General features: G+C 40.5%; 1 protein-coding gene across 2 annotated transcripts in view; it reads left to right on the forward strand.

The window, feature by feature from the left end:
• The window catches only part of TLE1 (TLE family member 1, transcriptional corepressor), a 56464-nt gene that overhangs the window by 28894 nt on the left and 3260 nt on the right, over positions 1–24310 (forward strand). For both annotated transcript variants that reach the window (XM_088470114.1, XM_088470115.1), the window contains exons 9-18: positions 4010–4126; positions 6151–6204; positions 6477–6629; positions 7669–7813; positions 10103–10296; positions 10920–10996; positions 12656–12905; positions 14497–14744; positions 20993–21140; positions 22311–22461. In XM_088470114.1, the coding sequence (XP_088326240.1) occupies positions 4010–4126; positions 6151–6204; positions 6477–6629; positions 7669–7813; positions 10103–10296; positions 10920–10996; positions 12656–12905; positions 14497–14744; positions 20993–21140; positions 22311–22461 (1537 nt within the window). The remainder of the gene's footprint in view (positions 1–4009; positions 4127–6150; positions 6205–6476; positions 6630–7668; positions 7814–10102; positions 10297–10919; positions 10997–12655; positions 12906–14496; positions 14745–20992; positions 21141–22310; positions 22462–24310) is intronic.

Consider the following 24310-nt stretch of genomic DNA (forward strand, 5'->3'; position numbering starts at 1 on the left):
TGGTTCCATGCTCTCAATCACAGACACAGTATGCAATCAAGGGGTAGGTTCTGAGTTATTTGGTTTCTTACCCCACCAATTTGCCAGCATATGCTGTTCAGTCCAAAGATAGTGTAGTACATGCAGTGGCACCTTTGTTAATACAATGGCTAGGAACGCCTTGCTTTTTGTTGGCCCCAGTAACCTTAGAGGGGAAACCACATTTAATTTCTCTTGGCAGTAAAACTATTAGACACATGGATTTAATAGCACAAACAAATTGGCTGTTTTAGGTTCAGCTAATACTAGGGGAGTGCTGCCGGTGTCCTTTCGTTGCACTCGTGGCAAAAAAAAACCTCGGCGCGCTAAGTCCCGCGAGACTGCTAGCGCCAGGTGTCTTGTGTTTTTTTTTTTTTAATTCCTTTTTTCTGAAAAGGGGTCTAGGATGCATCTGCATTAGGTGTTGATTAATTTGATATGCAACACTTGTATATCTGTATGCGACTACGTTTCTGAATCTGCATACAAAGTGCTATAATGTAGTGGACGCAGCTTTTTTTCATTCCATATTCCGTTGTGCTTCATATACAGACTCGGGAGCACACAGATATATACAAGTGTTGCATATAAAACTAATCAGCACAGCTTGCTGGTGCGTCCTAGTCGCATTGCATTGTGTCTTGGATGCATTTTTGGCAAAAAAAGACGCTCGATGCTGGCAGAGTTGCACAGGACCTGGCGGCTCACTAACGACAGGCAAGGCGTGCTGTATTGAGGCTAGACGTATGAGGACACATCTGTATAGAGTCTACCCAAAGTTTACAGATCAGAATATTTAGAAGCAATAGATTAACATTTGTTTTCAAATACTATAATATATATAAATAAAATACAAAATCTACATATACAAAAGTGTTTATTTCTTCTTTATGTGGTCCAAAAACAAATGGACACTTGAGTCTCCAAACATTAACATGTTGGCTTCCAACAATATTCTTCCTAGTCTTGGCTTTGGCCCCTATTTGTCCCATTTCTTATAAGCTTAGCTAAAATGCTCATGGGTGTGTGTGAATGTAGCCTATCAGGAGAAAAAGGAAACTCTTACCAGCTATCTATATATGTAATACCCCTTTTACACCAGAGCAAAAACCTGGGTTTTTGCTGGGTCTACCCGGTCGCAGCTCAGTGTAAAAGGGTCCCTGAAAAATAACCTGGGTCAAGTGACCCAGCAATCCTACCCAGGTAGCTACCAGGGTTGGACCCAGGATGGACCCAGGTAATGGTGCAGTGTAAACAGTGCAACCCGGGTTATCTGATCTGGGTCATGGCTAAAATGAGCAGTTTGGTGGTTGTGGAGCAGTCACCTCCCACTTTTTATGACCTCACAGGTTTAGCAGGGCAGACCTGAGTTCAGTGTGAACAGGGCTGACCTGGGAGTAACCCAGATCAAAGGTGCAGTGTAAATGGCTCTGACCTGGGTCTGACCAGGGTTGGAACCATGTCCAAAAACCCAGGTCAGACCTGGGTTTTTGGTGGAAAAGAGGTATAATATGGACCTAACAGTATCAGAAGGTATTACTGTTTGCTATTGCTGTTTTCAGGAGAACTAGTGATTTAAGTTCCTCTGTAACTGCTGGAGATGGCTGTAATTATGGAAGGAGAACCCTGCCTTGTCATGAGGGGGGAAAAAAGACATTATATATATATATATATATAATGTATATGTATGTATGTGTGTGTTTAAAAATGTTTCCGGGTGAAACTGCTAGATCACCAAATTGTATAGAGGGATTGGTCTTAAACACACACCTGCTGTAAGGAGAGGAGGTGATGTCATTAACCTGTACTCAGAGGAGGTGGACATACTCTAGCTCAGGCAAGGCTGTGAGTCAAGAAAATTACCCACATCAGTCAGATTTCTGATGGGTTTTATTTTGCTTCCCCAAACCACACTTACAGCTGTGTCCTCATACATCTAACCTCAATACGCCACACAGTGCGACTTGCCTGGCATTAGTAAGGCGCCAAGTCCTGTGCTACTCTGCTAGCATCAGGCATCTTTTTTGCCACAAATGCATCTAAGTCGCAATGTGATGCGACTATGAAGCACCAGCAGACTGTGCTGATTAATTTGACATGCGACTCTTGTATATCTGTGTGCACCTGAGGCTGTATATGAAGCACAATGGTGGAACATTGAACGAAAAAGGCTGCAACCACTACATTATAGCACTTCGTATACAGATTTAGAGACTCAGTTGCACACAGATATACAAGTGTCACATATCAAATGAATCGGCACAGTCTGTTGGTGCGTCCTAGTTGCATCGCATTGCGACTAAGATGCATTTTTGCCAATAAAAGACCCAGAGTTACACAGGACCTTGCGCTCTGGGAGGGGCTTTTTACTGTGAGTGCAGCAAAGATGTATAAGGACACGACACATCTGTACTAGCTTAATGTTACCATGATCTATAAAGACTGTGACAGCACCTTTTTATACTAACAAGGTTGATGACCTTGATGGTCTCTCCTTTTGCACAATAGGAGCAGATATGAAATTTTAAGCTACAATTCTGTTAATATGCACATTATGCCTTGAACCTGAAACTGTCTATAACACAAAAAAAGGAAGCCACATAAATATACTTATTTGCTTTTGATCGTTTAGGCCTAACACATTAAATGGCAGGCGTTTTCACTTTTAATAAAAAAAAAAAAAAAAAACTCCTATAAACGCATGTCATTTAATGCCATTGAGTGTTAGGCCTAAAGCAGGGGTGGGGAACTTTTTTTTTTTCTGCTGAGGACCATTTTGATATATATAACATAATTTGCTGGCCCGGTGAGGCCATGCTCCTCCGTATGATGTCACACAGGGGCAGGGCCACAATCGCCAGTGATTACAGCAATGCCCAGAGCATTCTGATGATGCTCCGGGGAGCTATAAGGGCAGCAGTGTGACCGTCTGAAGCGTCCTAAGAACGCTCCAGGTGGCACTGCTGCATAGATTCTGGCTGCAGGGTGCCATTCTACGCACCCTGCTAGCCAGATGAGGCTAGCAGAAAAACGCTCAGAGTGCCAGACCTAATGATTCCAGGGGCCTTATACGGCCCCCGGGCCTGAGGTTCCCCATCCCTGGCCTAAAGGATCAAATGCAGATTAACAACTCTTCTATTGTTGCTTCCTGTTTTATTTATCAATAGGCAACATGTATAGAATACACTTTCTCTCATCGCTAGGCATGAGACAGCTCGGTGTCAAACTCCAAAATTGTTTGCAGTTTGAATATAGATATTGCTAGTTATATATAAACTATAACTAGAGTGTAAAATTTTGTGCCTAGGTAGTGCTGAGTAAGCAGAACATGTTTTCATCCAAACCTCCTTGACCATGAGTGTTCTTCATTTCAAATCTCCCCTGCACCATTTTCAAAGCTTTTCTCCAACCCCCAAGTACCAAACCATTTCTATAGAGATAAACCTGGCAACATATTTAATCAGAAAGACAGACATAATTTTTAGGATCATTATATTGTCTGACCATAATTTTTATCTACTCTTCTTGGAATTGCTGATTTATTTTTGAAGTGGTATTTATAGAATTTTAAAACTGATTGAAATGTGAATATTCGAGCATGTGTACACCAAAGGCTATGTTTGGATAACTCAAATAACACCGCAACCCATAAAGCATATGAGTATTTTAAATATCTGAGGAACTTATTGGTATATATCTGCTCAGATTAGTGGTACTTATTTATTGGTAAAGGAGTACTTTGTATAAAAACAATTTATGGGTAATTATAAATTAAAAAAAAAAAAGTTGAAAAATCCTGGAATACAAAAAAGAATTTATAGGTGTATTACATGTTAACATGTCACCACTCACTCCTTTAAGCTCCTGGTGGAGTGCAGAGGACCTATTTGACAGAGCTAGATATATATATAGATAGATAGATAGATAGATAGATAGATAGATAGATATATATTTTTTTTTTAATGAGTGGTTTTTTTTGTGTTTTTCACAGAGTAATTCACTGTTGGTTTCTGACAGTCTGCGAGCAACAGATAAACGAAGGAATGGACCAGAATATTGTAATGATCTCAAAAAGAGGAAAGTGGATGATAAAGATTCAAGTCACTATGTAAGATCAATGTGGTGTGTGTTTTTTGTTTTTAAGGGACTAGGAGCCAGCATTAAGCTTCAGGAAATGGGCACATTTAAACACTTTACTTGTCTGTTTATAGCTGACCATACATATTGCCCTCATCCTCATTGCACACTGCTCAAGACTCTTACCGACATTGCAACCCCTCAACCCCTTCCTTTGTTTCCAGGTCAACTCTCCATCTACCCCCCCCCCCCCCCCAAGTATTTTCTTTTCACTCCTCGTCACTCAAACTCATCCCCACGATTCAGAATAATTATTACTTATACTCATTTTACACCAGAGCTAAAACCCAGGCTATTGCAGGGTTAAACCGGGTAGCTCCTTGGTGTAAAAGGGGACAGGGTTGGATTCCACTGGAATGACCCGTGAAACCTTGCAGTGTAAACGGTACGATCCGGGTCACGACGACCTGGACCGCGCCGCATGCCGGCCGATTGGCCGGCTTCAGTGGCGCTTGGAGATTGCGTAATCTCCAAGCGTCCACTTCCACCCTGGAAGAGCCAGGTCACTGCAGACCTGACTCAGGAATATCCTGGGTTGGTGCCGGCTAAAATCCGGGTCTGATCTGGTTTGGAACCCTGTTCCAACGTCCGGGTCAGACCCGGAATTTTGGTATAAAAGCGGTATTAATCACCTTTGTCCATCCTATTTTCCTCTTGTACTCTATCAATATATCACAATGATCAATTTTGTAATTTTGCTTGCATCATCTAGTTGTGCATCATCATTATTATTCCCCTCAATCCCTTGTCATCAATCATTAAACGCTTAATTTCTTATTATTAATCCTTCCTACGTGATCTGCTATCCTATTTACACCCCTCTGAGTGCCAACATGAGCAAGGCTGAGTCTGCCTGATCGCTGTGGAACTGATCATTTTATCAGTTCCTGTCTGAGGAAGTTTTATATTTGACACCCCAGAATGCAGGGCAATCAGTGCTGTTATTGGGCATTGCGTAGATGCCCATGTCTGTCTTCATTGCAGAGGTCTCATTACAGGGCGCTCTATCGTTGCATGCACAACCATTTCCTTTGAGAGCGGTGTTACACATCGGTAATTGGAGGAGGACAAATAATCCTGATTCATGCCCATTTTTAAGGCATCCTCCGGCTAATCACAAATCTATCTAGCTAATATAATTTGTCTACCACTACAGTTGTGATGAGCTGCTTCTGAAAATGATGTTGTAAGTTGTAATTAAAGTTTAGTATGTGTATGTATATATGTATGTACATATATAATGTTTAGTATATGTGTGTGTGTATATAATAAAGTTTAGTGTGTGTGTATGTATATATATATATATATATATATATCTATCTCAAATTTATATTTATATTTGTTTATTTTTTACTTTATATGCAGTTCAACAAACTTGTCCAGAAATATTTGGCAGTACACATAAGAGCTGTGTTCTAGCCCTTTGATAACCCTGTCTCTCAAAGCTTGGTTATTTCCTGTTTGTCTTTCAAAAAGCCAGACAGTTAACAGTCTTGGTTTTCCGGTTTGAAAAGCATTTCCAGTAGTTTCAAAAAGTATTATGCAAACGACAATAAATACAGTAACAGCAGGGGTCAGATTTCTAGAACCTTTAAAATATCTTCAGGATTCACCATTGTCTTATCTGATTCCTGGGGTCTACAAAGTTTGTGGTGTCAAATTTTTCTCTTCTGCAATATACATTTTTTTTTTTCTTCAGATGAAACTATGGGTCAGTTATAATATTCGCAGTTATGTGGTTAAATAATGTAATTGAAGCATAAGAAAAAAAAAAAAAAAGATTAAGTTGTAAACATTTGTCCCCATCTTATTCCTTTTTGAGCAGCTGCTAGCACCCCCTGTCCTTATCACACAAAAACTTGCCAACTTTCTTTATTTTTTCAATTCATGCAAAATATCTTCCTTGGTACTTTTATATTTGATTACACTGTAAGTTGTTATATTCATACGTATCGAACTACTGGATCTTATTAATTATGTTGATTGTCATTACAGGATAGTGATGGGGACAAAAGCGATGACAACTTGGTTGTAGATGTTTCCAATGAGGTGAGACTTTTTTTTTTTTTCACCCCAATCTTTGTTGTTTTTTTTTTTTCCTTCATAAGAGTATAGATCCATAGACCCTTTTTCTGGCACGCACTAGGAACGATGTATATGTTTCAGGACACTTTTCTTTTCTTTTTTTTTTAAGGCTTCTTTAAAGTTTCAACTGACCATATTATCATTTTATTATCACTAATGTCGCATAACTGTTTAAAATTCCTGAACTTCATGTGTTATAACATAATCAAGGCTATAATCTGTGTGTATATCTGAAGGATCCATCATCACCAAGAGCCAGTCCAGCTCACTCACCACGTGAAAACGGTATTGATAAAAGCCGGTTAATGAAGAAGGATGCTTCTAGCAGTCCAGCTTCTACAGCGTCTTCAGGGAGTTCAACATCATTGAAATCTAAAGAAATGAGTTTGGTAAGAAAATAGAATCTGATGATTTTTATAATTATGAAAATTTTACATACTCTGAAAGTGGTGAATATTATATAACATTCCGTAAGTACTATATTTTTTTTTCATTCTGCTTGTGTTTCCAAGTCTAATTTTCTAGTAGAAGTTAATAGGAGGAAGATGACCATATCTTTTTAATTTTATTTATTTTATTTTTTAAAGCAAAATGGCACACACCATATCAAAGTGTTTTTGCTTTTTAAATATTTGATTCAAACTGCTTTTAAGTCTTGCTTTAAATTTAGCATAAAATGATCGAGTTTGCATCAACTGGCTCAAAGTGGTCATAGTGGGTTGTATAGGCAGATACTTCAATGTTACCAAATACATTTCCATGGAATTTGTATGGTACAAAATATTATTTTGTTAGGATACTTTTTTTATTGTATTTTTCTACTCGTAAAATTTCTACGTTACATTTTGCTTTCAGAGTGGTAATGAGCCGACTCAGTGTTTTGTTTGTTTATGTAATTTGTATGCATGTGAGATCTGCTTGTGACCTGAATGCATTTCACTGGAAAAACGACCCACACCGAACAGTTTGGCTCCGATCCTCGAATTAAGCGATGGCAAATTCATGAGACCTTCATTTTCCACCGAATTTAGTCAGCCAATTGTTAGTGTATTGGATGCGGGGAGAGAGTTTTCTTCTTTTTTTTTTTTTTTTGCCAGTTAGATCTTAATTTGTCGAGCTCTGTGAAAAGATCACACTGAGGAAATTATCTGTGGTCTTAGAAATTAGTTTGAAACCATTTTTTCTATGCTGCTGTAGCTAGAAAAAATGTGTAAGTCTTTCTACAGATCTGAGTTTTCATTTTGGCAGAAGAATTAAAGGTCAACATTTCTTTCTCACAAGTTAATGCTGTCAACATTGTGTGGATTTATGAAAATTGGCTGAAGCAGTTGGTAGTAGATGCCCAGTATCCCAGCTGCTGTTGTGATAAATTGTGTAATATGGCCTGGATTAAAAATAATACTCATTTAATTTGTTTAATGATACTAGCATGAAAAAGCCAGCACGCCTGTTCTGAAATCAAGCACGCCAACTCCTCGTAGTGATGTACCGACTCCCGGCACAAGTGCTACGTCAAGTCTGCGCACAGGACTTGGCAAGCCTCCCTCCATGGACCCTCTGATTAACCAAGCTGGTAAGAATTCTCCTTTTCTTCACTGCTCTGTTTACATGGCATATGTTACGTATGTTATACCCAATGAATTTTAAATGTGTCATCCTCCCATCGAAAGGGCCTAATGAATAACAGATGTTTGCACTCAATTTCTGCAGCTGCACCACTTTCAGTCACTGTTTACACTTGGCTTTATTTTAATTCCAAATACTCCAGTTTTCAGAAAGGCAGACAGAAGATATTCATCTACTTATTCTCAACGTAATGCTGTTCTCAAACCCATAATTCCCAGTTCCAGTTGGTTAATATTTGCTATATGCATACAGCAAATGAACGCAGTGATATTTACTTTCACAGGCAAGTCCTTTCATGTAAATCCGGGAAGAAATCTATTTTCTTTTTGTGAAGGGACTATTAAATTCTGCAGTCTGGCCTAGAATTAGATTAATTCCAAATCTCTCAACCTTTATTGTCTTTTTGTATGTTTTTTTGGCACGTACAAATAAACTGTTAACAAAGATCAGACCATGTAACCAGAGTAGAAGAGGAGTGTAGTTTCAATACAGTGAGAAATACCATTCTGTAGAAATCTAGGGTGGCTAGCAACAGAAGTTATGCACGCTGCCACAGTAAATTCCTCCTATAACACTGTTTAAGACCTAGTTAATAAAACCCAGATTCATACATTTTATTTTGCACCAGGAAGGATTTGGTTCAATAATATAATTGCTTATCCTAAAGCATTTGTTACCTGTTTGGTATGCAGAGAAATGTCATTGAAGTCCAGTGTACACTTTAATAAGAGTGGACGTTCGTGTTTTTGAGTTTTCTCTTATGTATGCAATAAGCATTTAGAGAAGTTATGTAGTGCTTTTCCTTATCCTATCTGGGTGACACTGCTAGCTGATGCTGGGTTAAGTGGGTTGGACCACAGGAGTAGGCACTAGAAGATATTCCTGATTGAGTTGTGATTCAGCTGTAACCATAGCTCACAACCATCCTAATTTCAGCGGGAGGTTTCTGCGCATGTGAAGTACGGGTCAGCGATCACGCACGCAGTCCGGCAGCAGACTGTTGGTGCCTGAGGGGGTAATGACAGCCTCAGTTTCCCAAAACTGAGACGTGTCGCCTCCGTTGGGGGGGAACTGGAGAGGCCAAGATCTCAGTCAGCTAACAGAGATTTCCTTGCCTCTTACTCATCTGCTGTCACTCAGCCGGCCAAGGGGATCGCAGTTTTTCAGATGCTACCTCCTTGGATGTTGTTTGGATCAGTAATGCATGCTGGAGGCATTTCCATATTACATCTACCGCAGCTGCTAACATGTTAGCAGCTGTGATAGCATATCCGTCCGCAGCTGAATCACCCCCTCTGTTCTGTAGTGATTTCTGAAACTGAAGTAATTTTGAAAGCTATACTGATTTCTGTTCTGTAAGTCAGTCTGCTGTTGATATACCACAGGAGTAGGCACTAGAAGATATGCTTGACGAATAGTTGCTGTCACCTATCTGGCAGTAGAAGTCTTGGAGGCCGGTCAACCACGCTTCCTGGAACCAGTCTGACTGCCTGAGCTCTGTAAACAGAAGCTGAGGCTGGTGACAAAAATACAAATCAAAAAAAGAAACTGCTAACTTTAAAGAGCAGAGAAACATAGTGCCAATCTCCACAGGCACTAGAAAACTGAGGCTTCAGGGAAGGAGGGGTAATGTAAGGGGGTTGAGCCAATCCAACAGATTAGTCTTCTAGTGCCTACTCCTGTGGTCCAACCCACTTAACCCAGCGCCAGCTAGCAGTGTCCCCCAGATGGATGACAAGGAAAGGATTTTACGGTGAGTACGTAAAAAAAAAAAAAAAAATCTAATTTTTATCGCCCTGTATAGGCCAGATATGCAGGTTATGGACAAAAAAAATGGAATTGGGGATATGTTTATATACATTATCCTTCACCATGTTCTCAACTAGCATAAGTGTGCAGACCACCTAATGAGCCCTGTGAAGATTTCTATCATGTTGTTAAGAGCATTTTATATTCAAAATTAATCGCTGATAAATTCTACTTAAGTAACCAATTTGTCCCATGTTACAGCTTTTCTTTCTTGATGAGAGAAGTGCAGTCAGTATTTTACACCATCACTCAGGCATTGCTAGACTCACAGCACATACAGGCCATGAGTCATGGTCCATTTCCCTGTTAAGTTACTATATTGATGTTTTATTTCATCCATTACAGTAAAGCTGCTCAATACTATTCTTCAAATTTTCTTAAATATACAGTATTTTTTGTCCCATTTCTCTTCCTTCCCCATAAATAGCTGCTGCTGGGTTGCGGACACCGCTAGCAGTTCCTGGTCCCTATGCTACTCCCTTTGGAATGGTACCTCATGCTGGTATGAATGGTGAACTAACCAGTCCAGGAGCTGCATATGCAAGTTTACATAATATGTCTCCACAGATGAGTGCTGCTGCAGCAGCAGCTGCTGTTGTGGCGTATGGACGATCCCCGATGGTAAGAGCAAAGCTAGAAATGACTGAGTACATTTTATAGTTCATGATTGTAATGCTGATCTATGTATCTTATATGAAACTTATAGTTTGAAATGGCTTACTACAAATGTGTCCACATACACCTAGTCTTATTGTGCGTTAAACAGACTTTTAGTTGCACCTGGGCGTGGTGTGACTCTAGTGCCGAGCATCTTTTCGTGCAAAGCGATGCGAATAGGACGCACAAGCAGCTTCTGCTAATATGCAGTATGCCTATATTCTGTTACAACCGCGGATGTATCTGTATGCAAAATGCTACGTTACAGTATCACAGCCGTTGACACTGTAACGTAGCATTTCACATGCAGATATAGCCACAGTTGCACATAGAATATAGGCATGACGCATATCATTTTAATCAGCAGAAGCTGCTATAAAGAATAAGACTCATTTTAAGGGAAAGCCACACAAAAAGACGCTCGGCACTACAGAATCACGCGCCGCTCACATGTTATTTGTAACAGGATAGATGTATGTGGACACATTTGTATGTAATGATTATGTAACCTCTTTCAAGCATGTCTATATTTTGAGAGGTAATGGTCCTTAAGGGAATTATGTTCAGTTTCCTTTCATTTTCTTCAGGTTGGGTTTGATCCTCCACCTCATATGAGAGTGCCTGGACTCCCTCCAAACCTAGCTGGAATCCCTGGCGGAAAGCCGTAAGTACCACTTAATCACATCGAGTAGGCTTAAGTTGATTATTATTCATACAGTATATGTAGTTATGTAATGTTCATTAGTTTGATCTAGTTGAATGATCATTTGTTTTTGCCAAATACAAAATTATGAAAAAATTATATTTTATTTTAGGAAAGACAAAACACCAAGTTGTGGTAGCTCACAACCATCCCTATTTCAGCTGGAAATTTCCACGCATGTGCAGTATTGGTCAGTGATCTCGCACGCAGTCTATTGTCTAATTGCGTAGCTAGTGGGCGGCGACCACCTCAGTTTCCCAAAACGGAGGCGTGTCGTCTCTATTGGAGGGGAACTGGAGAGGCCAGGATCTCCGTCGGCTAACAGAGATTTCCTTGCCTCTTTTACTCATCTGCTGTCACTCAGCTGGTCACAGCCAGCCAAAGGGATCGCAGATGATACGATGCTGCCTCTTTGGATGTAGTTTGGATCAGTAATGAATGCTGCCGCATTACCATATTGCAGCTGCGATAGCATATCCGCCCGCAGCTAAATCAGCAACACTGTTCTGCAGTGATTTTCAAAGCTGTACTGATTTCTCTTCTGTATGTCAGTCTGCTGCTTATATACCTCATTCAAAACAGTGTAGATATATGCCTAATTTGCATAGTTATCCAGGTTATCGGCGAAGGCCGTATAAAAAATATGAAGGCTGCAGGTGTACTTCAGGGTCCAGTCTTCAACCCAGGCAACACAGAATCTCCCAGCTAGTATACTAATAATTGTTTGTATGTAATAAATCTGCCAGGGAACGGTGGACCTTTTAAATTACTTTACTAAAGAAGTCTATTCAAAATTTTAAATCTAGGATTGTTACGTTAACTACATTAAGTGGAAGTCTGGGGCTGCCTAACCCACTGGGTCCTTTAAGCCTCAAATTGCCCCAATGCTACTTTCCTGTGCAGGGGAATGTTGGAGGCTTCAGGAGCCTGACCAATTGAGCCAACTATGCTTTGCAAGTAAGGCAATGAAGTAAATTTCATCTTTAGTTTAGCCTAGTATTACATGTTTTTACATTTAAGTCCAGCTATGCTACTTGACTTCAGCCTTCCCATGTGATTGGCCCTTGAACTTCCATTGTAAGAGAGAAAGTGCTGCTGTGATTACTGAATAAATGTAGATGTAGAAGTCTCTTAATAGAAAGATACTATTTGTGTTGTGTAACATGTTTTGATGCTCACAAATGAAATGTAAAATTAATTATTCCATAAGTCGCACAAGCTTGACATACTGTTTTAACATTGATAATTCATTGAAGTACAATTAGTATAAACACTTACCCTGTATAGAGGGGGCATCCTCTGAATACCCTGCTGTAAGTAAAGTGCTTGTTTCCACTTACTACTTACAATAAGTGGAAGAGCAGATGTTCTGACTTAGATTGTTTAGCCGTTAGAGGTGATGTATGTCAGGAAAGGAACTACTCCTATATTTATAGGTTTCTAATTGTTCGCCACGTGTTGGGCCAAATCGGAAATGAAACTTAATAAGTGTTGCGTGTCTTTGCATAGTAAGAATTATTCTCGTTTCTTTAAACAATAGCATATTTAATTCTTGGGCTACTTCTGCTACAATTTAGGTGTTAGATGCATAACTATTTATTTCTCTTTTGTGTCTTCCAGAGCTTATTCTTTTCATGTTACTGCAGACGGCCAGATGCAGCCTGTCCCTTTCCCTCCTGACGCTCTGATTGGCCCAGGAATCCCTCGGCACGCACGGCAGATAAACACACTGAATCATGGAGAAGTAGTGTGTGCAGTTACCATCAGCAACCCCACAAGACATGTGTACACTGGTGGGAAGGGTTGTGTCAAAGTCTGGGATATCAGCCAACCTGGCAACAAAAGTCCTGTCTCCCAGCTGGACTGCCTGGTAAGCGAACAGGAGCTTGTGTTCTAGGGTCATTTTTCCTTGGAGATTGTACAAGGGAATACCTTACTATTCCTCAGCTTGTGTTGTAAAAACCTGGATACTGGAGTCTTGAGTTTAACATTTTTTTCCTTTCATACTTGTTTGATAAGTGTTTTTTTTTCTGTTCGTTTCCTTAAATCTTCAGTAGCATAGCCTTATGGGTGATATTGCTGATGTATTTCTTTAAGTGTTGTGTGCTTAGTCCATTCATCAGTTTTCAGACCAGCATGGGTATTGTATGCAGGCAGCTTATGGTCATTAGCTTTGTGTGAAGCTGCACCTGAGTACTGCTTTATAGTGTTCCTGTGTAGTAAAAATGATTCTCTTTCAGTGTAGCCAGAGTCCTGGCGATCTCCAGTGTGTTTGTGTTTACTCTGCTTGTTTGCCAAGTAGGTGGTTAAAAATTGTTAGATGACGGTTATGAAAAATAATCTTAGGACTTGGCGTTGCTGTGATGTTTGTTTACCAGGCTTCTACAGTCATACACATAAAGACTGCTTTTGTCATTCATTTGATGGAATGTGCCTGAGCAAATACGCTTAGATTTTTAATAACAGCGCAATATATTTTTTTAAGTTTTAATTTAAATCCAAAGAAGACTGAAGCCCATAAATGTACTTTTGCTTTCTGCAACAGTTGCAAATGCATCTGGTTTATTTGTTCATAAGTTTTTTTATTTTTCTTGTCTGAGTACGTCACTTACCCAAATTGGAAGCATCCATTTTGTGAGCTGCAATAAAATCCAGCCAATCAGTTTAAGGACTAGTGATGACATTGCAGCAGTGCCTGACAATTTTTCATTAGGTACTAGTTCATTAGATGACAGGTCAACTTTTAAGTACCCATCCACCTCTTGTGTGTGTTTTTGTGTTTCTTTTTATTTTTAGAATTTCAACAATGCATTGCTCAAACACCTCTAAAAATAAGTATACACAAGAAATGCTGGCTTGACGGACCTGTAGGTTCTTTATTTTGCCAATAAAATTTCTAACAAACTGATAATTAGAAAACAAAACTTCATTATTATTTATCAATGTACATTCATTGGTATTTAAGAAACCGACCCGCTATATAGTGACTGCTTCCTCTACCACATCAATGAATTTCTTTTTTACAAATACTAGGGAAACAAAGCGATTTTGTTGCTTGCATATTTTTGACAGAAGAACAAATTAATGTGCAAATATTGAAATGCTGAACACAGAACTGGCTACTTTTTTTTGTTTAATCAGAAAGCAATTTGTCTCCCTTTTTTACTCCTGAGAACTGTCTGATCACATACATTTATAACCTGGCACAATTTATATAGCACCCATTCTTACATTACAAGCCAACTCTATTGGTGGTGGTGTGTTGTGGGTCAAGGGGTTTATAATGTCATGAGGTGGATACAACTTTGTAGCTATATGTTTAAACTTTTTCATTTTGTTGTACCTCTTAAAAAATTAGAACTTGATAACATTGTATAGCTTTGAATTTTTACAGAAGGAATAAATTGCTTGTGTATATACGGTTTTGCATCAATTCTTTCTCTGCTCTCCTCCTTTTATAGAACAGAGATAACTACATCCGATCATGCAAATTACTCCCTGATGGCTGCACCTTGATTGTCGGAGGGGAAGCCAGTACGTTATCCATATGGGACCTGGCAGCTCCTACCCCACGTATAAAAGCCGAGCTGACATCATCTGCTCCTGCCTGCTATGCTCTGGCTATAAGCCCTGATTCCAAGGTCTGCTTCTCCTGCTGTAGTGATGGCAACATTGCAGTGTGGGACTTACACAATCAGACTCTTGTAAGGTAAACCCCCCAAAATGTTTGATCTCATATTGTAACTAACTTATTTGAGATGCTTTGTGTTATGGAAAATGAAACAATTACTTAACAACAGAAAGCCACTTACTCTGAAGTACAAGCTAGTCCAATGTGATAGGGCATATTGTAGTTCCTTCAGAGTTTCCATGAAAATATTTGAACTTTGTGTAATTGTTGCACATCTCACGCTGTTCTTTCCTCTAGTAGACTAGTGTGCACAGGAAAACCCTCAAGTATTTCATTTTAAAGTTATTTGCTGTTTGTATGCTATTATATTTTTCATATTTCTTTCATATGACATCACACATTTTAGCTTTAGTGATCCAAAAAAGTGCCAATGGTGACTCAAAACTTGCCACCGTTCATATTTTCTCCCACCACATTGATATGCTTTAGCCATGAATTGTAAACCTTGGTGCCAAGGAGAGACATATATCCTTCTTTAAACAAACTACTTTTTAAAAAGGCATTTAAATATATTGTGCCAAACTTCAGGGCTTGTTGGGGTAATAGTACTGCAGCATTTCTCTTTGGAGAGTGGTTGGCCTTTGGCTAGATCAGCAGTAACAGTGATGACAACTGTTCGGTGTCCTACATGATCCAACAAGGTTTAGAGTTTTTTTTTTTTTTTCTCCGCAGTTCTGTACAAACAGTTTCCCTGTCTGAGTGAATAATTTAGTATCCATACCTTTAACACAGGAGACAGATTTATCTCAAATAATGACGTATATCTCTGGATTTGATTGAGGGCAATATTCTATAGCAGAGGAATGCTGACACGCAGTTCTTGGGAGCTGACCTTTTGTATTTTATGTTCCATGATCCTGGCAGTTGGAATATCTTAATACCAACAGTGAATGCCAAAAGGGTTAAACAAGGCTTAGCATGGATTTTTATTTAATTGCTCTTAGAGCTAGCTTGTATGTAGCTCACATTTTTTTTTTTTTTTGAATCCTATTAGGTTGGCAACCCTGCTTGTATAGAAGGCCAGCAAACTATTCTGTCTGGAATAAATCCATGAGGCTTTACAGGCTGTTTGGCAGGCACATGACAGATTTGGGACTCTGATAATTTTCCTCTCAACCTTCAGATGTAATTTTAAATAAGCACAGTCAGTGTCCTCTTGGCATAACCTCCTCTGATTGTTTTATTCCTTCAAAGTGCTATGAATCTGCTAACTGCATTTCCCATCTTAGTGTTTTTTTTTATATTATTTATTTTACTATAAAAAAAAAAAAAACACTTAGCTGAATGAAAACATTTACCCACGGTTTAGTGTATTTTTACGTGACAGTGATTGTATGTTTAGCATATTTCTTTTGGTATGCTGGAAATTACCTCTTGGAAGCTAATTTTTGTTCATGTTTACTTCATCTAATGCTTTCTTATAAGTTTGGCTGTACCTTTTACTTTCAATGGAAATTTGGTTTTGGATCAATCATTTTTTGGCTAACTGGGATACTTATTTGTTTGCTTCCTGTGTTATTGTATATTTCACACTGGGTGTTCCCAGATATTTAGATCAAATCTAATATTGGGTAAACCTGAATAATTTCATTTTCTTAATTAAATAAATGAAGAAAAATTAACAATCTTATCCTGTCATGCTGATTTCTATATTACACTTAACTGGTTTCCCCACCTTTAGTGACTGCAACTATAAACACCTTCTATATTCCAGTATCTGTCTTTCCTATTATTATGATTATTATTAATAATGATGATACTAATTTATATGGCACCGCAAGTGTTCCGCCTTACAAAGTACATAAACTAATAAATAAGTAACCAGCGACTTACAATACAATACAGGATAGGGACATGGATAGTAAACTTAGCTATATATTAGCGACCTTTACACCCACATAAGCAGCCAAGTATTAATTGCCCCAGTGGGGATTAAGAGAGAAATGAAAATACAGTAGGGAGAAGCACCAGAGGGTAGAGGGCCCTGCTCGAAAGCTTACATTCTAAAAGGGAGGGGCAGGCAAACAGGAGTGACACAGATGTGGTAGGTGGGGTGGAAGGAAGATGTAGCAGCAAGTTAGGATGAGAGCTGGAAGGCTTTAATGAAGTAGTGGGTCTTAAGAGCTTGTTTGAATGATTGTAGAGAGGTGCAGAGTCTGATGGGGAGAGGGAGGGAGTTCCAAAGGTGGGGAGCAGCACGGGCAAAATCTTGGAGGAGGGAGGAAGTAATCAATTGGCATGAAAGGCGGTGTGCATTAAGTGAATGAAGAGGGCGGACAGAAGAGTGAAGGTAGATGAGATCAGAGACTAAAATGGGAGAGGAATGGGTGAGGGCTTTGTAAGTGAGTGTGAGAACCTTGAAGAGAGAGTGTTGAGAGGAAACAGAGTAAGAACGGTCAGAGAGGTAGGAGGACAGCCAGGAGAGAGCAGTGTCACGTAGACCAAGGGAGTGAAGGATATGCAGCAGGAGAGGGTGGTCCACAGTGTCAAAAGCAGCAGAGCGGTCAAGGAGAATGAGCAGGTAGCAGTGGCCCTTGGATTTGGCAGCAAGGGCAGTTTCAGTGGAGTGGAGAGAAAGAAAGGCAGACTGAAAAAGGTCAAGGAGGGAATGGGAGAAAATAAATGTGAGGCGGTTGTAAACAATACGCTTAAGGAGTTTGGAGGCAAAAGGGAGGAGAGAGATGGGTCAGTAGTTCTAGAGAATGTTAGGATCAGGGGAGGTTTTTTAAGAATGCGGAGGCAGGGGCATGCTTGAATGCAGAAGGGACGGTGCCAGAAGAGAGGGAGAGATTAAGGAGGTGGGCAAGATAGAAGTAGGCAGAAGGAGAGAGGTAGTGGAGGAGGTGGGAGGGGATGGCTCAAGGGGGGGGGGGGAGGACTGGATGAGGGCAATTACTTCCTCTCCAGATACAGGGGAGAAGGATGTCAAAGTCTGTAAAGTGGATGGGGAGGGGTGATCCAGGAAAGGAGGAGTTGGAGATCTGGGAGACTGGTTAGATATGATGTCCTGACGTATGGAATGTAGAATAGTTAGCAAAGTCAATGGCAGAGAGCAAGGAGGGAGTTGAAGGTGGAAAAGAGACGCTGGGGATTTGAGGACTGGGGGAAGATGAGATTCTTGAAATATGACTGTTTAGAGAGGGAAAGGGCAGCACTGTAGGATGACAGCAGAAATTTTAAATGGAGAAAATCAGCCTGAGTGTGTGATCTTCTCCACTGTTGCTTGGCGGTTCGTGAACATTTTTGAAGGTATCTGGTGCATTTGGAATGCCAGGGTTGAGGTGTGGATTTGCGTGGGTGAGTAATGACTGCTGGAGCAACAGAGTTAAGAGCAGAATTAAGGGAGGCATTGTATAGGGAAGCAGCTTGTTCAGGGCAGGAGAAAGAGGCTAGGGGAGAGAAGTGAGTCAAGTAGGGAAGAAAAGAAAGCAGTCGATAGCTTCAATGTTACGCTTAGTGATGGTGGCTTTCTGAGGTAGTGGAGGGGAAGGAGAGAGGGATAGGTTAAAAGAGAGAAGGTGATGGTCAGAGAGGGGGAATTAGAGTAGGCAGAAATATCACAACAGTGAATGAAAGCCAGATCAAGCAAATGCCCACTCGCATGGGAGGGTGAGGAGGTCCATTGGGAGAGGTCAAATCAAGTGATGGCGATGATGAGGAGTTTGGAGGCAGAGGATTCTGGGGGGATATCAATTGTAATATTGAAGTCACCTAGGATAATAGAGGGAAGGTCTGAGGAGAGAAATTGAGTGAGCCAGGAAGCAAAGTTGTCAAGGAACTTGGAGGGAGGGCCAGGGGGATGGTAAATGTTAACTACTTGGAGGTGTACTGGTTGGAAGAGGCGTATAGCATGAACTTCAAATGTAGAGAATGTAAGGCATGGTTCTGAGGGTATGAGTTGGTATGAGTAACCAGGGGATAGAAGGACCCCAACACCACCCCAAACGGTGACCCCCAGGCAGGGGGTGTGGGAGAAGGTGAGTCCCCTATAGGAGACAGCTGCAAGAGAAGTGGTGTCAGAGGGTAAAATCCAGGTTTCAGTAATGGCAAAGAGATTCAGGGAATTGGAGATGAAAAGGTCATGGGTGGAGTCCAGTTTGTTACAGACTAGGAGAAATGTGAATGAGATGATCAGGGTTGCTATAGCGTGGAGATGAGTTTACTTTGGGAGACCGAGGTGAATAGAGTAGACATCATGAGGGCTTCTGAGTTAGGAGAGGAACTAGTAGGTGGTGGGCAGGGAGGTAGATTAAGGAGATGTGGATGGAGGTGGAGAGAAGTGAGGGAGGATGCACAGAGGATCCACAAATAGTAACAGGTGAGGCACAAAGTTTTTGTAGCAACCAGACAGTCCAGTGATGAAAGTCCTGGTTATGCAGTCAGCGTTATGCAGTCAGCAGGATCTTGTAGCAGTGAGAATGTGGAATCGCCTTTGTTGATGTAATTTAGTCCAAATCTAGATTAGATTGTTGAAAGTGTAGATGGGTCGTTTACCTTCCGTTTCACTTCGGTTAAATTCCAGTATAACGCCAGTATTAATATTAAACTGTAAGTGCACTTTAGATTTACACAATTATGATATTGGGCACTTCCAGCCTACTAATTACCCTTGCATAGGAGACCTGGCATATGAAAGTACTGATTGCTAACAACCCCAGCACACTCCCACTAATATGGCTAGCAATAAATGAGTTAAACAAACAGCACATACCACTAGGATAATATCAGGGCCTATGTGCTAACTAACAAAAAAACAAAAACAAAAAAAACCATCAGACTAGTATACTATGCAGTGATATGCTATTTAACATTGCTTATAAGTTAAATGCTGAGACTTGTAGTCCGTTACCTAAAGTTATTAGGCTGGGCAATATAAATTCAGTGCAGCAAAATGCTGAGACTTGTAGTCCGTTACTTAAAGTTATTATTAGGTACAACATCTTTGTTTTTGGATCTTTGGCTTGTTGTATGACACATGGAAAGATAATTGGACATTATCCTTATGAATTTTTGGAAACAGAGTATGGCAAGTTGTCAAGGTCCTGAGGCATTAAAGCATCACCACACTATCACACTACAGCCACCACGTATGAGTGTTGATATGATGATCTTACTATGGAATTCTTTTTTGTTACACCCAATACAATGGGATGTGTCTCATCCTAAAAGCTGTGCGTTTTGTTGTTTCCATGCATGGAACATTCTCCTGTAAGGCTCGTAGATAATCCAAGTGTTTCTTGGCAAATGAGAGAGATTTGTGTTCTTGGGTAACATTGGTTTCTGCCGTGCTACTCTCCAATTTTTGCCCAGTCTATTATTGACTGTGAAGTACTGAACACAGGCATTGGCTGAAGCATGAGAACCCTGCAGTGCTTTGGATGTTTTTTTTTTTTTGTAATTCGAATACTTTGAGACTTCATAAATGATTGTACTCTGTACCCTTGGAAATTCTGGCAGCCATCCCACTCTTTGGGAGATTTGTTTTTGTTTCAAGTCTTCTCATTACAGTACAGTATAATTCAGTTAATTCCCATAGCCTTTTAAGTGGCTTTGTTTTGCACCTCATTTTGTACTTTTTCCGTAGTAAAACTGATGTCCAGTCAGAACTTTTGGGGTTTATGTTAGTACCATGCAGGGGAGGAAACCTTTGTAATAATCTCAGAAGTAGATGCCGTTCATCTGTTCAATGAGTCTGATTTTGATCATTGAGTTCACTCCCCTGTACACCATAGTTTTTTAGGGGAAAAATGTGAGACAATTTGTCAAGCAGTGGACCGTAATTGGTTTATGCAACAGGACCATGATCCTAAGCATATCAGCAAATCTACGACCCGAGTGGCTGATGAAAGAACCAGGGTTTTTTCAAAATAAACGCAGCAATCCAGTGGACATGTTGTTGTGGGACCTCCAGAGAGCTGTGCATAAGGAAATGGCATCAAACATTAGTGAATTAAAATAGTGATGTAACTGGGCAAAAAATCCTTATATATGTTGTAAAAGCCTAAAACTTAAACAGAAAATGATTACTTTATTTCTGGTAAGGGTGGCTCTACAGACTACTAAAACATCAGGTGTACTTTTTCACGCATGGCTTGATGTTGGCTTTTTTTTGTTTTTGCTGAATAAATAATGACTAAGTAAAATCTGTAAATCTGTTTGCTACATTTACAAGGGACATCACATGTAGGGAAAAGTCCAAAGCTAACAGCGATGTTTACCTAACTTAGTGGCAGGAAATCATTATTCAATTTTGTTTGTCTTATCAGGCAATTCCAGGGCCACACAGATGGAGCCAGCTGTATTGATATTTCCAATGATGGTACCAAGCTCTGGACAGGAGGTTTGGACAACACAGTGCGATCTTGGGACCTGCGTGAAGGGCGGCAGCTCCAACAGCATGACTTCACATCACAGGTAACTGTTTTCTTGCCTCTTGCACTAGTTTTGTTTTAATCACTTATCACATTTTATTTCAGTGATCTCATTTTTGCTTTCTCTACCTAAATAAGCTACGATTGTACTCTAATGTTATGTAGTTACAAGCTCAGTTTGCAATTGTAGAATCATGTATTTGTTTTTTTTATCTATGATTTTGATTTCTTGATTCATATTTTATATCCTTCACCTTCACACAACATCTCCACCAAGGCATGAAATTCTCAAATACATTTTCACAATTTTATTTGTTTTTACAGTCCATTATGGGTTTTGTGAAGGGCCATTCATCCCTCACTAATGTTTGGTGCATTCCTTCACATTGACTCTACATCATAGTCTAAGTATATTGTTTAGTGTTTATTTAAGTTGAGAGTGATGGTACTAATAGTGTATCTTAAGTGATTTAGTTTTAGTAAGGTCTACTTTACACTAACTATTTTGACTTGCAAATTTTGCCCAGTCACAGGTCAAAAATCACACACTATTTGTGTGTAACGTTTCATAGCTGGCTCATGGAACTGATTGCATGTCTTAATCTCTTGCAACATACAGCATCTCCTCTTGTCTGCTTGTGGAGTGTTTGGCAAATAGTCATATTAATAGTGTTCAACCATTCCAAAAGTACAATAGCTCAGGCACATTTTTACAGTACTCTGCAGTCTCACATGTGACTGATTGCAAAGCATTATTGGTACTGTTGCCTTAAGCTGGGTACACACTACCAGTTACATTGGCCGATCAATTGATCGGCCAATGTATCTGCTGCCAGTCTGCCAGTGTGTACCTGCGAAATGTTGGTGAACGTCGCCGTTCAACGACATATCGCATTGGCTGTGCTGCACAGCTGATGGACAGATATGTCTGTCCATCGGCAGGTGTGTATGGGCGGTCTGCAGACCACCTGTATACACACAGCGGCAGCTGTGAGGAGGGGGTTGGGACACTCTCCCGACCCGCCCACCGGCCAACGGGACCCGAGGGCAGAAGCAGATGATGGCCATTCAGTGTGTATGAACGACCATCACCTGCAGATATCTGTCAGGTGTGTAGCCACCTTTAGACTAAAACTTGTTTTCAGATAGTAATTTTTAAGATCTGTACTTTGGTGGGTTTTGAACATATGATTTTGTATTTTTATGATCTTAGATCTTCTCTCTTGGATACTGCCCAACTGGTGAATGGCTTGCAGTAGGAATGGAGAGCAGTAATGTGGAAGTTCTACATGTAAATAAACCAGATAAATATCAGCTACATCTGCATGAGAGCTGTGTGCTGTCACTGAAGTTTGCTTATTGTGGTGAGTAAGAAGACTCATTTTCTATATTGTTCTGCATTTGTTACTGTAATTACAGGAAGGTTACATTTGTAAATATCAACATCTGTGTTCAGTCATCTGGTTCATTTTACAGACCAAATAACCATGTAAGTTGTCTTAATTTTGCCACCTGTTACCTCAAACCGCCTGGGGGTTATGTGTGTGATTTAAACCTGTGTGGAGTTTGTATGTTCTCCCAGTGCTTCCATCTGTTCCCTCCAGATACTCTGCTTTTCTTCCTCAGTTTGAAAATCTAATTGTTGCTTCTTCGGCTTCTGGATGTTAGAATGTACATGTGTGGGGTAAAGAAGTTAGATGTATACTACAATTGAGTAGGGGCTGCTGTGAATATTTACATATTGTCTGTATAGTGCTGCATATGGTTGGTGCAATACAAATAATGACCTCTTGCTTACTAGCTTGTCATATCATTTGTTTGTTCATAGCAGTAGATGAGTGTACTGATTCTGTGAGAAGCTGTAACCTGTCCACTTGGGTTATTAAGAATATAGAGGTGGGTACACATTAGACAATATTTCGCCCGATCCAACAGATCAGGCTGACAAATAATCAAAATCGGCTAATGTGTACCCACTATGTCGGGCCATGCGCACTCCTGTTTGGTCGTCCGTAGCATCGTCAGGTCGGCCCTGACAACCTCATGCAGCGGAGATGCGGCTGGTTCCGACATATTGGGCATCGGACACTGGATCGTCTAATTTGTACCGGCCCCCCAATATGTCGGCCCGACGCTCGTGCAGTCCATCTATCCCATCTCTGGGTACACACTTCTTTTAGTGTGTACCCAGCTGTAGGCTGAATTAACGGTCAGGACCCCAGGCAAACAAGAAGCCATATTGAGGGTTGTTACGGTTTCAGATGGGTTATGTGAATACTAGCACTATTTTAGCTTGAAACTCATTGAATGAAAGTTGTACATTCCTGTCAGTGTCTCATCACAATCACATGGGAGTAAGATTTGAGGCTGCAACATGCAATGTTTTATTAGTGTAATTGCTCCCTTGTGTCTTGAGATGAGTATTCCCCATTCACCTTAGTTTGTCGGCACAAAACATTTTCAGCACTATCAACACTAGTGCTTTTTGTATTCTGACAGCAGCCTTAAATTGGGTACACACTTGTCCGATTCTCAGGAGATCAGACTCCAGATCAGATTGTTGATACAATCCTACTGCAGACCTGGTGACAGATTCTACAACCAATCAATGCGTGCACACTTGTCTAATTTTTCAACAGACCTCCAATCTGCGCAGAGCTATCTTGCACAGTACGATTACTGCAGGCTAAAGAAAAGGTTAATTTCTCCTTCGGGTTTCACAGAGACCACAGGGAGGGGAGCAGTGGCTAAGCCGATGGACGAAATCCCGACCGCCGGCTTCCCGACTGTCTAAACCCGGCAAGGTACTGATGACAGGCATTGAAAACCTGACGCCTTTCTTTAGACCTACGCTGGGAGCCCGACACCAGCATACCGATCGAAGGGAAGCCGGGCGTGGACAGCCGCTGGGGGGGAGGGGTAGGTTAGGACCCCCCCCCCTGGAGACTTGGGGTTAGGCTGCGGGGAAGAGGGGAGTTAGGTTTAGGCACTTAGAGGGGGGTTAGGCACCCATAAGGGAGGGTTGGGGGGGGGAAATTAGGTTAGCGATACTTACCAAAAAGAACGATCGGGATTTTTACCTCTGCCATGCTGCCGCTGTCGGGATACCATGGGGTATATAGTTGGAGTAATCCATTGCACCAACCAGCTACAGCTTTCAAGCTCCCAGTATGCACAGGACCTCCTCCCTATATACCCCAGCCACAGGCATTC

The sequence above is a fragment of the Taudactylus pleione genome, unplaced genomic scaffold (genome assembly GCF_031769625.1).
Source record: "Taudactylus pleione unplaced genomic scaffold, aTauple2 ptg000095l, whole genome shotgun sequence".
Classification (NCBI taxonomy): domain Eukaryota; kingdom Metazoa; phylum Chordata; class Amphibia; order Anura; family Myobatrachidae; genus Taudactylus; species Taudactylus pleione.